The 13,875-nt window shown below is 36.1% G+C and overlaps 1 protein-coding gene across 1 annotated transcript in view; it reads left to right on the forward strand.

The window, feature by feature from the left end:
- Positions 1 to 12,787, forward strand: part of sgsm1a (small G protein signaling modulator 1a) — a 95,720-nt gene extending 82,933 nt beyond the window's left edge. Inside the window, 7 exon segments of the mRNA XM_056457528.1 lie at positions 753 to 2,054; positions 2,139 to 2,263; positions 5,966 to 6,048; positions 6,136 to 6,245; positions 6,326 to 6,422; positions 6,856 to 7,023; positions 8,953 to 12,787. Coding sequence (XP_056313503.1) covers positions 753 to 2,054; positions 2,139 to 2,263; positions 5,966 to 6,048; positions 6,136 to 6,245; positions 6,326 to 6,422; positions 6,856 to 7,023; positions 8,953 to 9,041 — 1,974 coding nt within the window. The 3' untranslated portion in view covers positions 9,042 to 12,787.
- Positions 12,788 to 13,875: the final 1,088 nt, after the last annotated feature.

Here is a 13,875-nt window from a genome sequence, read left to right on the forward strand (position 1 = left end):
ACACATTATCATCCTCTGTATAATGCCCCGTCAGATCGCGCTGCTCTTCTGAAGTAATCCACAACTTGGTCTTGATTAAAGTTGTGGGCATTTGAGTAGTTCCTGTCATGTGACGTGTGTTTGACAGGACGGACTGTACCTCGCGTTCCTTTCAAACAGATTACAAAACCAGGAAACTTGTTTTTAAGTGGACTTGGTTTATTTAAAAGTAGAGATTTCAAACTTTATGTGAATACATGACTTATGTCTGTGAAGCAAGTGTTCGCTGAGATTCCAGTGCATTGGTTGACCACATAAACTGTCGAAAAAGCATGCGTCTGGTCTGAGCTTCTCCCACGGAGAATCTTCAGTCTATCTTCAGCTGTCTCCCAGTCAAATCGAGTCACATAAAGAAACAAAGTGAGGCAAAATAGCTTAACTTCTCCATTTTGGGGCCATCAAGGGGGCTTAAGTACAATTTTATGACAATTTTTAAAAAGTAAAAAAATATATCCACGAATTTTACACGTATTCTTGCGATCATGGTAGATATTGGTATTATAATATATTTTTATATGTTCCATTTATGCAAGGATGCATGTAAACCTTCAGGGGCACTGAAAAAAGTTATTGATTTTGTTCAAATTGCATGTGATAACAAAGGAGCCCCTCTTTGACTGATGTTCCTCACCCTCACACTTTCCTGGTAGTTCATTACTTCCCAGAAGCCCTTCCCTTGGAGTAGCTTGCTTCCCTTTGGTTTGTTTCTCCAGGTGTTTGAGTCTGTTGAAGAGGTCGAGCAAATCGAGTCTGAGCCCAAGAACGACGATGTCAAACAGGTTTGCAAAATCTCAAACGGAACTCCCCAAAATGGCACCAGCTCTCCAGACTCCGGCCACCCCTCTTCCAGAAACTTCTCTGTCACCTCCGGTCAGTCAGACTCCTTGAGCACAGAAGACAGCGGGATACATGAGCCAAACCTTAAAACCCAACCGCAACTAGCAGCATCAAAGGAAAAGGCTGCGAGTTGCAGAGAGGAAGGTAAGGAGACTGAGGAACCTGAGACCAAAATGGTGATGAAACAGGGGGTAAGAGAAGATAATAAAACTGAGCTTAACAAAGTGTTATTAGATGAAGTGGTTACAGAGGAAAGCAAAAAGGCCACTGAGGACTCTGAAGTCAAAACGGATAGTATAAAAACAGCCCAAGATGCCTTTGTGGCTTCTACAGCAGCTCACAGCCCGATGACCAAAATGGAAGTGGGCGAATCTCCAGAGAGATGTTTGACATCGGGAAATGAAGCACCGACACGGCATACTGAGCCAGATATTCCCAAAGCAACAGAGGTCATGGAATCGACTCCTGCAGAGCGGAAGATGAATGAGACTCGAGTAAGAGCGGACATTGAAAGGCCCCACAAGGGAATTAAAGATATTACAGCAATCCGAGAGCAACCTTTGATAGCAAAAGATCTTAAGGTATCAGATGTGCTTGAACAGAAGGTTGTAGCTGACATTCGGGTGTCTGTTTCAAAGGACAACGATACAGAGAAAGAAACAACGAAAACCAATGAAACAAGCAAGGATAAAGACTCTAAGACATGGATGGATAAGGAGAACAATGTTAGAGTGTTAAAACCAATTGATGAGAAGACCAATGATTTAGCTGATGAAGCTGGACAGACAGGAAAAAGAAAAGCAGATATGCAAAGGAAAGCTCCTGTGGTTGAGGAGACTGTCCCTTTGGTCCATGAAGCTTTTAGCAATAGAAAGATGAGTGAAGCCCAAGATGAAACCGAGTCAGACGAGTCTCCCTCTGCCATCGAGATGGAAGAGATTCCTTCGGCTAAAGTGTGGGAAAGGAAAAGTTCACCCAAAAGAAGAACAACTGAGCAAGCAACTATTCCTGCATTGAAGCTCCGACTGGAGGAAGCTCATGGAAAGCCCAACTCTGTAGAAGTGAACCCTGAGGAGCCGGAGATGGAGAGTCTTTGCCCACAACTTGATTCACTGGCTGTAAACACAGAGAAGATTGAAGCTTCCTCTCCGGTTTCCTCTATAGGGACCACTTATTCTGTAAGCACTGGTTATTTTGATGTTAATAGAATTGTTATGTGAATCAAGTTGAATATTCATGGTCTGATACCCATGTATTTGCAGCAAGAGCTTTTGGACATGTACACTCTAAATCTGCATCGCATAGATAAAGATGTTCAGCGCTGCGACCGGAATTATTGGTACTTCACACCTGCTAACTTGGAGAAACTGCGCAACATCATGTGCAGGTAACAGAACAATTTCTACATTGCGTTTCAGTGTTTCAGCTCCAGATATGAATGATACTCTAGATCAGGGGTTCTCAATGACCAGGTTTACATGGACATCAGTAATCGAATTATTTGCCTTAATTTGAATAAGACAATAATATGATTAAGGTGTTTACCTGAGTTGCTTTTGAATGTTCCTTTCATGATCCTGTTTTACTTGTTTAGCACATAATTAAATTAACATCATTGCATCACCGTGCTATCCATGTTTCCTCTGAAGTTTCATGTAATTTCGGGTGTTTCGTTTGCAATTTGTTAACTTTAACTGCAGTTTGGCACTTTCACTTTCATTCAGGAATATTTCATGCATGCCCCCCTTGACAAACATGATATTGGATGCGAGTATGAACTGCTGGAAGAGTGTAGTTTTAATAGGGTTTGATAGCGCACGCCGTATGGGAAAAACCTCCGCATTTTGAGATGTGGGTTTCTGTGGTCCTTCACCATCTCGGTAGGTGCAGAGAATAGCGTCAAACAGCTGTGTCTGTATAGACTATCCAAAAATCCTTCACGACAGTAATAGTATGATTGCGATGTTTAAATGTCTGTACTGCACTTTAATAATGTGACTAAAATCGGCTACTCCACATGTCTTTCAATTTCAATTTCTATTTACTTCGATTATGACCTTAATCAGATTACATTAATCAAAAAATGCTGTTTACATGGTAGACTCTTAATCAGAGTATTGTCTTAATCGTATTAAAATCGGATTATTGGTGTCCGTATGTAAACATACTCAATCTCCTTTTTAGCTCCAACCCTAATCAAACACACCTGGGCTAACTAATCAAGCTCTTTCTAGGCCAGGGGTGTCAAACTTAGTTCCTGGAGGGCCACAGCCCTGCACAGTTTAGTTCCAATCCTGCTCCAACACACTTACCTGTAGGTTTCAATCAAGCCTATAGGACTCAATTAGTTGGATCATATGTGTTCAATTAGGGTTGGAACTAAACTGTGCCGAGCTGCAGCCCTCCTTGAACTGACTTTGACACCTGTGTACTAGGCTTTCTAGAAACATCCTTGCAAGTGTGTTGAGGCACGTTGGAGCTAAAATCTGCAGGACACTGGACCTCCAGGACCAAGTTTGAGAACCCCTGCTCTAGATCATATGGCTTGAGTAGAAGTGTGTTATGTTTTCAGGAATGGATGGGCAATGTGTATGGATACCATATTAAATTTGTTGGCCAATATTATGGTCTAAAAAAAACGCTGAGTTGTTTTGAGCCAAATATAAACCTACCAAACTGCTTTTTTAAATACTTTTAATCCAAATAGTTAAGTTAGTCCATATTTGACCCAAATTTGGTTTGAAACAAGCTGGAATGGTTTAGTGTGTAGTGTTATTTTTGGTTTATCATTATCAGTCACTGTAGGATACATTATGATTAAAATTGTTTTGTTTTTGAAAGCTTATCAAGTCTGTATTCATTTAAAGGGCACCTATTTTACCCCTTTTACAAGTTGTAAGATAAGCCTTCGGTGTCTCTGGAATGTTTCTGTAAAGTTCCAGCTCAAAATACCCATCAGATAATTTATTATAGCCTTCAGAATTTGCTCATTTTGGTGTCTGAATGCATTGTAGCTGTTTTTGTAGCCTGTGGCTTTAAATCCAAATGAGCTGCTTCTCAGCTGAAATATGATTAAGTTTTATGTATTTGCGGTGGAGTTTATTCAAGCCTTTCTGAAATGTTGAGTCACACACACATACACATTTGTGCGCATTTACTGACACCATGCAGCCGTGGTGATTATAGCGGTTAAGAATTACATAGTGATTTTACTGTCTTAATTACAAACATGCTGTTTTAAAAACCTTTTAAATTCATAAAACTTAGAAAAATCACAGAGAGTTGAAACAAATATTTTAATCCCAGTTTCTTTGCAAAAAATAATGTTCTGTGGACATGTGCTTACATGTTATTATAGAAACATGGCACCTGTCAATCAATTCGGTGGACGGGGAAAACTGCACTCCTACGTCACGTTGCGGTGGGCCTCAAAATCACTGGGATTTTGGGTTCTATTTTAACGTCAGGAAATTTTTAAAAAGAGACTTGTTGGGTTTATATCACTCTAGTACGACACACACATATATCCAGTAGTGCACACACTATACATACAGACAATTCTGTCCAAACAGCTTACAAAAGTTGATTTTAATCATAGGTGCTCTTTAACAAAAAAAATTGAAAAAATTGAAAAAATATTAGAATTTAAGTATGTATTTTTTATTCCTGCAAAAAATACTAGGGAATTTCCAGCACACATTTCCCCAGTCTTTAGTGTCCTATGCTTCTGTTATTATAGTTTTTTTTTACAGATGGACACTCAATACTTCAAAACTTAGTTCACTTTTGCAAAACTCTTCAAACAATTCTCCTAACCGGCTTTCAGCTTGGCAAAGCAGTTCATTTCACATTCAAAATGCACTACACCTACCAAAACACTTTATTCAGGTCTCAAATAAACTCATTCTTCCAGAACACTAGCAAAGGTGTCACCCACAATACAATGACCTAAAAAACACTAACAACATGTAGCATTACAGTGTTATTATTGCAACATATATTGTTTATAACTGCAATATATGTTACTGGAATGAATCAGACATGATGCAGAATTTGTCAATATTTTATGTTGTTTATTTATTTAAATTTTTTAGCACTAAGTAATTCCAAAATACAAGAATTTGTATACACACCATCCACTGATACAGATACAATAGTAATGCTAATCTGGCTGGATAAACTGCATTTTTAGATTTGAAACATGTTTCAATATAATATTGCGGTTGAATTTTGCTGACTTAATCATTTTTCATTATGTTATTGTTTTGAACATAAGTTTAACAGTTTTGAAAACAGTATGTAAGCATGTGCAAAATGTCCTTAACATACAAAGATTTTTGGCAGTTGTTGTGTGTTGAGTGAGAAAAGAATTCATGAAATTTGAGAGATGTTAGTCATGATAATTGATAACAATGATAACATGATAACAATGAAAATTGATCGTTAGTTTAGCCCACATTGACTTCTGTTGTGCTCACTGTGTGAAGCGTTTTGGAAAAGTGACATAAGTATTGAGAAATGTGTCCTAGCGTCTGTAAAAAACTGTAATGCATGTTCCTGCATTACTCTAAATGCTTATTCTTTGAATAAAAATATATAATTTAATATTTTTAAAAAATTGTGTAAATACTGTACATTTTATTATAGTGATGTCTTTATTCACTTTTAAAATTGCATTTCAAATGACCATTTATATTAATTAAATTTTTTGCACAGGTGATATAGGATGGATTAATTTAATTTCTGCCGTTTATAAAGAAAAAACTGTTTATTGAATTGAAAAGATTTGTTGTTAAAGTAAATTCTTTTTTATTTCCTAATTGGACTCATAGTAATTAACTTTATCTGGCAAATGTTAAAACATACATTCACATTTGACTAGGGGTGGAAATATTATAGACACGTAGACATGGGTTATTTGATTTAGTAAATTCTGTTGAAATCATTGAAAAAAAAAAAACAGCAGAAACCATCCTAGCAATAACTCAGAAATCCTCAGAAACTGGATGGCAAACAATAAAGAGCTCTCTGTACAGATTGTGTTGTGCTGCAGCTCAAATATCTCTCTATTGACCGACTCTTTCTGCAGTTATGTTTGGCAGCACCTTGAAATTGGATATGTCCAGGGCATGTGCGACCTACTCGCTCCCCTGCTAGTTATTCTGGATGACGGTGAGCATGCGCTTTATTCATTCTTTATATAAAGAAACTTTATTACATGTTTGCTTTTCTCATATCAGTTCTCATTGAACCTTTTAGAGGCCATGGCTTTCAGTTGTTTCACTGAACTAATGAAAAGAATGAATCAGAATTTTCCTCACGGAGGAGCGATGGACACTCATTTCGCCAACATGAGATCTCTGATCCAGGTTACAATTTTTCTATCATATGTGTTCAAAAACATCTTTTAAATCTGCTGTATGGATGTGTAAACTCTGTTTGGAATTAGATTCTAGACGCAGAGTTGTTTGAGCTGATGCATCAGAATGGAGACTACACTCACTTCTACTTCTGCTATCGCTGGTTTCTTCTTGACTTTAAAAGAGGTAATGATGTATTTTGCTAAAACGTATATAAAGAAACTGATAGTTACAAATTGGCATTCAGTAAATCTAAACGTATCACTAGTATAAATGCATTAAGTGCGTAACATGAAGCCATATTCTGCTTAATGATTTATAATGAATGTTCAGTCTCCTAACTAGCAATTGAAATAACCTCGTCGATTGAGACTCAGTCATTTAAAACCGATTACATTAATATTAGGTCAACACAAGGCTCTGGACATGCTAAAGGCTGTATATATTGTAATAATAAATGAAATAATGAGATTCTGCCCAAGGCCAAGCTAATTAAATGATTGTTAGAAATGACAGCTCCCTCTGCTGTTCACAATATACAGTAATGAGTATATTATTTGTATACCTCCTCATAAGAAGGTGTCTTCCTTGTCTTAACATCTGTGTTTGGACTCCTCAGAGTTGGTGTATGATGATGTGTTCGCTGTTTGGGAGACCATCTGGGCTGCTAAGTGTGTTTCCTCCAGCCATTTTGTGCTCTTTATTGCTCTTTCGTTGGTGGAGATCTACAGAGACATCATCCTGGAGAACAATATGGACTTCACTGACATCATCAAGTTTTTTAATGGTAAATACTTCTTCATAGGCACTCGTTTAACATACATCTCAATGTCTGCAACCTGTTTTTGGGAAAAGAGGGTGTTGGGACATAAACTAATTTGAAAGTCTAATTTTTGCTACAAAATCACTATCAAACTCATGCCAATTCATTTATTGTGCACTTTTTATGAAAATGTGAACGAAACAATATTTTCATAAACAAATAATTCAATCATATAAATGGTTCTCAGCATGTTCTCAGTCATATTAGCATGCGGAATATGGTCAGAAGTTTTATTTGACGATTTATACCTGTAACTACTCAAACTCTTTAAATACAAGTAAGTGGAGCAATAACTACAACTAATAATAACAAGAATAATGGCTAAACAGAAGTATCATTAAAATATGTAGATATTGACACAATTTAAGTTTATTTTTTGTTTTATTAGTTTCAAAAAGTTTTTAAAAGCTTTAAAGGTCTATTTAAAAGGTTTATACAGTACTTTGTACTTAAATGTCAAGACAGATCTACACACCACCACTAGATGGAGCCACTAACTCGATTTAGTGCTCTTGTGTCCACAGAATATATTTTTTCCTGTAATTTAGTAAACTCTTTATTCAACGTGATAAATAAACTACTAGTCATCTAAACTTACGAAACTTTCAGGTATGAAAATTGAGGTGCCTAGTTGCAGCACTACATAAATGAGTAACTGAGCCCTCTTTCTCTCTCTCTCTCTCTCTCTCTCTCTCTCTCTCTTAAAAAAAAAAAAAATTTCTACTAATGTTTTGCTTCTTAGACTTTTACACGCCTGAAACTTGTCTATAGCGCTTGTTCACTGCTGCTCTTATAGTTGTGTAAATTGCTTCCTTGTCCTCATTTGTAAGTCGCTTTGGATAAAAGCGTCTGCTAAATGACTAAATGTAAATGTAAATGATATAAGGACAGATAACTTGCAGAAGATAATAACAAATGTGTGTCCTGGCTGTATTTATAATGTACCTAGAGCGCACGTGGTCGTGACATGAAATTTTGAAAGCGGAAAGAGTGCACATCCGCACACATTTAAAACAATTTCATTAGCTTCTATATTGTTAGTGGCTTCGTCATACGTGCACATTATAGAACTACACAATATCATTATATTATATACACAATAGCCTATGGTAAGTCTACAGTTACATCCCTGAATGACATCCGGAATGAAGCAGTTACTGCTCCTTGTGCACAATGATGAGCAATGAAGGCGCAAACCATTAGGTCATCTGCTTTGATGACAATGAACCTCACGATGAGTTGTTCAAGCATAAAACGAGATGAAAAGCACCGTCAGAAGCAGCAGGCGAACAGACATTGTATTGAAAATACTGGGGTAAAATAAATTTTCATATTTTAAAGACATGGTGCGGAACAATGGTATGTAATGCAGTGCTCCCTGTACAGTCTGAGACCCACTTTATATTGTATATCAATCAGGCAGTAAAGATCATTAATTTTGTGGAAAGAAAATGACCTTAAACATGATGATTTTGTAACTGCATACAGTTGAACTGGGTTACTGAACATTATAAGTACTTCTGCAAAGACGCTATTAAATGAAAAGAGGTGGAACACAAATACAAAATACACCTCCTACTCAATTTTCCGTTTCAGTTGGAAATGCATTATAATATTGTCATAAAAGCTGCAGGAACTTCCAGTTCACGCAGACTTTTAACTAATTGTTACAAATGAATTTTTTTAAATATTAAAATTAATAATTTTAAATATTTATCTACTATTATTTCTGTTGTACCGTTACATTTGATGCTGATTGTAGTGATGTGATATTATTTTTACTTTCTTGGAGGGGATAAAATGCATTATGGCTATTTGTTTAATTATTTCTAGGTTATTCAGTTCACTAGACAGTTGATTTGAATAATTATGTCCTGTTTTTTTATATTTCAGAAATGGCTGAGCATCACAATATCAAGCAGATCCTGACTCTGTCTCGAGACCTGGTGTGCAAAGTGCAGACACTTATAGAGAACAAGTAGCTCTGAAACCTCTCGTGTTCACAGATGTATCCCATCAGCCCTTACTGCAAAACAGGGAATATTTGACCAAATCAGTTTCAAGTAGGTATAGTGAAACATTTACAATGCCAACTATTTCGATCTACCTGCAGTCAGTCAGTGTGTAATTATTAAGAGTCGTTTGGCTCTTTGATCAGGTTTTACTAAACATCACAGTACATTACATTTTATAAGTAGGTGCTGCTAACGAATAACTGTATGACACTGAATTTGATCTGGTCTTAAATGCAGTCAGGATTACTGGTAATTTGTAGGCTTCTTTCAAAACCAAGTGAGCTGCCTTGCTATTTAATGCCTACATTAACTGAAACAGAACCTCAAAAAAGACTAGGATAACGTGAAACTGATACGTAGCTCACACAAATACTGGGTGACAGAGCCTGTGTTTAATCAGATTCAACTTTTTGACTAATACTTAAGTATTTATTGATATTTCTTGCATTGCCTACCATGGAATTAATAGACTGACTCATGTCGCGGTGCATTCTGGGATTGTTTTCTCCATACATGCAGTGCTGCCTTAGAATCTGAACAGGAGGAACGTATCATAGAAGGCAGAAGTGTGCCTATGGTGCCTTAAAAATGCTGCCTATGTAGAGCTCACTAGGTTTTGAAACAGAAAAGAAGTTCGGGACAGGTACATTTTACTGCTAAAGCTGCCTTTTCACTATCTCTGACAAGCAAAAAGCAGGCCAAAAGTCTTTTTTATTTTGGATCAGATTTGAGCACCATTTGGGTTATGCGACTGTCCAACCAGAAATGTTGTATTTAATAAGCGCTATGTTAATATTACTTTATTTTACCAGTATTTTCCCTCTAACATTATCAAGAAAATGCTGTTTCTATAAAATGCTGGTTATGAATAAGTCACAGAATTTTTATGTGAGAATTAATTGACCACAGGGGCTTGACTTGGAATAGACCATTTCAATGTGGTCATGTCACTGGCTCATAAACATTTCCTGCTTGTTATCAAACTACTTCATAACTGTAACAAGAGGCAATTCAATCAAAACTTGACGGTAAAACAGCTCTCATAACATTATTTATCAATGTGTGGCTTTTTTTGGATTATCGGAAGCTATGGAAATTAAAAATGTAAAACAGGAAATACATTGGGACCATTGTTATTGTTTACATCCTTCAAAATGGTGTATACCTGGAATAACCGAGGTGTATTTTCTATTAATTCACTGGCTCAATTATTCCACTTACACCTATGGTTATCACTCCTAAAGACACTGTTAAAAATGTTGTATTTCAAGACATTTGTCAGCTTTTGTCCTCAAAGTGCTCCTGTGTATAGGACTAGTTTCTTACACGTCATCCAGAACCTTCTGTTTTGTTTGGATTAGGATTTTTGACAGTTTTAAACAGTGAAATGACTGAAATCATTCAGCATAGTGACATGGAACTGTAATGTGGTTAAAAATCTGACTGGAACAACTACTTAACCTGTGTGTTTATCTAAAAAAAAACTGCCCATCATAGTTTATTTCAAATGCAGATGTGTGGCAAGCAAGTGCAAATAGAGAGCGATGCGCTCTCTTTTTCCAGGCAGCAAGTTGAAAACATCTCAACTTTACAGAATGCCACTAGTGCACTAAACATCGTGTGACAAGAGCCGACTAATCAGCTTTTCCTTTTGTGTGTTAAACATTTCAGTTATAACATAATAATTACCTCAACAAACACAGAGCATGCAAACACTGCAGCACTTTTCTTCTTTTTTTATGAAAATAAAGCATGTATCAGAGTTAAAGCAAGGGTTTGTCAGTGGTGGCTCCTTGCACTGTGAAAAATGTTTAGTCAGTTCAACAAAAAACAAATACAAAACATAATTCTTATTTCCTTTGGCTTTTTCTTGTTCACTCAACTTTTGAAAACATCAGCTGCACTAACTTAAAAACTTTGTCAGTAATACAAAAAACATTTAGTTGGGTTAACATCAGATTATTTGTTTCTGGAGAGGTGAACTATGTAACAAAACTTTTAAGTTGTGCCAACTGAACATTGTTTTGTCTGCAGAACTGGAATGCCTGAAGTATATTATCAGAACAAACAAACATAGTTCAATAAAAAAAATAAATAAAACAGAGACTAATGTTGACAAAACATTTATTAAGACACAGAATTAGAAACAGGACAGGAGGTAAAACAACAATAACGATAAACAAGACAAGGATCAAAACATGGCAGGACAAACAGGGAAACATGCTTTGTAATGCTGCACATGTGAAGCATGCCTTCCTGTTTTTTCATTTAAACTATGTTTGTTTGTTCTGATAATGTATTATTTCTTAGTACCAATGTCCAAAAGAGTTTTTTTGTTCACTCAACTTCAGACATTTTAGGTCAGTGCAACTGATGTTTTCAAAAGTTGAGTACACGTCAGCGCCAATTGTGTAGTGGTTAGTGTGTCGACACATGGCAATCCGGTGTTCAAGGCGACCCGAGTCCGATTCCTGCCTCGAGGTCCTATGCCGATCCTTCACCTCTCTCCTCTGCTCAAACTTTCCTGTTTATACTAAGTACTGTTCTATCAATTAAAGGTTAAAAAAATGTGTAGTACACGAGAAAACACGAAAGGAAATAAGGATTATGTTTTTTGTTCACTCACCTACGAAAAATGTTCAGCTGGCCCAATTTAAAGTTAAAGTTTTGTTACAGAGTAGTCTCTCCAGAAAATTAATAATATAATGTTAAACCAACTAAATGTTTTTGTATTACTGACAAATTATTTTAGGTCAGTGCAGCTGATGTTTTCCAAAAGTTGAGTGAACAAGAAAAAGCCAAAGGTAATAAGGATTACTGACTTAAATTTTACAGTGGAGAGCACAGCTGATGACTGGTAAGCAACATCAGATGCCACAGGAGCGCAAGTTGAATTTGGTAGAGGAAACTGTGCGTCTCACATTCTCCATTTAGATTTGATGTGATATGTGAAAGACTCCAGGGAATGTTCACCAGCCAATCAAAATCAAGCATTCAACAGCCTCATAGTAAAAGTAAGGGATTGTTCTCGGAGAATAAAGCCATGCATTCTTTTTCACGTAGGGCTCCTGTATAAGTATAAAGGACTTAATTCTGCAAAAACAACTCGCTAGATGTACACTATCCTGATAATTACACCGCTGCTACTATTTCTAATGAAGTAAACAATTAGACACAAAATAATGATCTAAGCTCTAATAGTTAACTCTTTTTTTTTTTACATGGAAAGCTTGCCACAAGATGGTGCCAAACAGTCAAGAATGGTTATGTGACAGATAAGCATGTATGTGAATATATTCACTTACAGTCAAGATCAGAGGTGACCAAAGCAGGGCCCGCAAGCCAAAGTTGTCTCATGGTAACCTTTGATTTGGCCCACCATCCCATCTGAAAGGAGAGGGAGAATGATGGGGAGTTGGTTGAGGTAAATTGCTTTGACAGAGATCATCATTTCGTATCGAACTAAATCTTTTGTTTCTTTGTTTAATTGAGGAGCTACAAAAAAAGCCAACTAAAATTAAATGTTTCATTTAAATGATGTTAATAAATCAGACTTTTAAAATGTAAATACTGTCAGGTAGAGGACAATGCACAAGACATCGGTGAGCAAATCAAGACAAAGGCAGAAGCAGCTCCACTAGCGTATTCAGCATTGAACTCCATTGTGTTATAAATAGGATTGTTTATGTTTTTACTATAATAAGTTCATTATAAAATGGTAGAAATTATACTGCATTATTAATTAATATGTTTTAAAGCAACATTTCTAGTTATTTTGAAATATTAGCAAATAAAGTAGGAAATTATCCATGGCTAATTTGATATAATACGCTTTGGTATATTTAACTTTGACCCACAGCCCTCAATCAAGTTTGGTTTTTTATAAGAAAATATTTGGGCACCCCTGATCAAGCTGATTCGAAGTACCCGGATGACCGTGTGTTATTAGTTTAACCAATTGATGGAATATCATGATTCACCAATAAGGAACAAATGTAATAAATCAGAGAGCTGTATAATAAAGTCCTTTAATACTTATTTAGAATTTATCGGCCCAAGTAATTTAAATGTGTTTTTATTTGACATGTATTGGGGGTCATTTTATTTTTGTGTGGATATATTCACACATTCATTTAAATTCATTATAATCGCTGATTCAAAGTACCCTGTGATTGCCACCAGGGTGTGAAATGTGACAGTCGTATGTAAATGTTGCAGATGGTGGAAAGGTGGCTTAAGAGGCGGTCACACTAGATTTCATGCTCTGTTCACTTTCATTTTGACATGAAAAAGAGCAAGTGCACTTCAGGCTGGATTTATTTGGTCACAAAACAGAAATATTATAAAATATAATCACAAAGAGTCTGTTTTCTATCTTTAACACCTGTGATGGCAAAGATGAATCAGTATCCCTGTCTTCAGTGTCACACGATTCTTCAGAAATAATTTGAATATGCTGATTATTATCAGCGCTGCTTACTATTTTTGTGGAAAACGTGACTATTTTTTCAGAAGTTCAAGAGAACAGTATTTATTTCAAATATAAATCTTTCTAATATAATATGAAAACTTTCCTGTCACTGAATTTAGTGCGCTGATGTTAAATAGAACTATCAATGTATTCATTTCTTTTTAATTTACACCTACCCCAAACTTTTGAATGTGAGTGTACATTAATCTAAATGTTAGCTAAAAACAAACTAAGAAAAGCTGCTTGGTTTTTAATGATGATCGTTCATTATAAAACACAGGCCCTAGAGCATTATATGTCCTTTTACAGATACATGTTGTGGCATGTGTA

This window comes from Danio aesculapii, chromosome 5 (assembly GCF_903798145.1).
Source record: "Danio aesculapii chromosome 5, fDanAes4.1, whole genome shotgun sequence".
In the NCBI taxonomy this organism is placed as follows: Eukaryota; Metazoa; Chordata; class Actinopteri; order Cypriniformes; family Danionidae; genus Danio; species Danio aesculapii.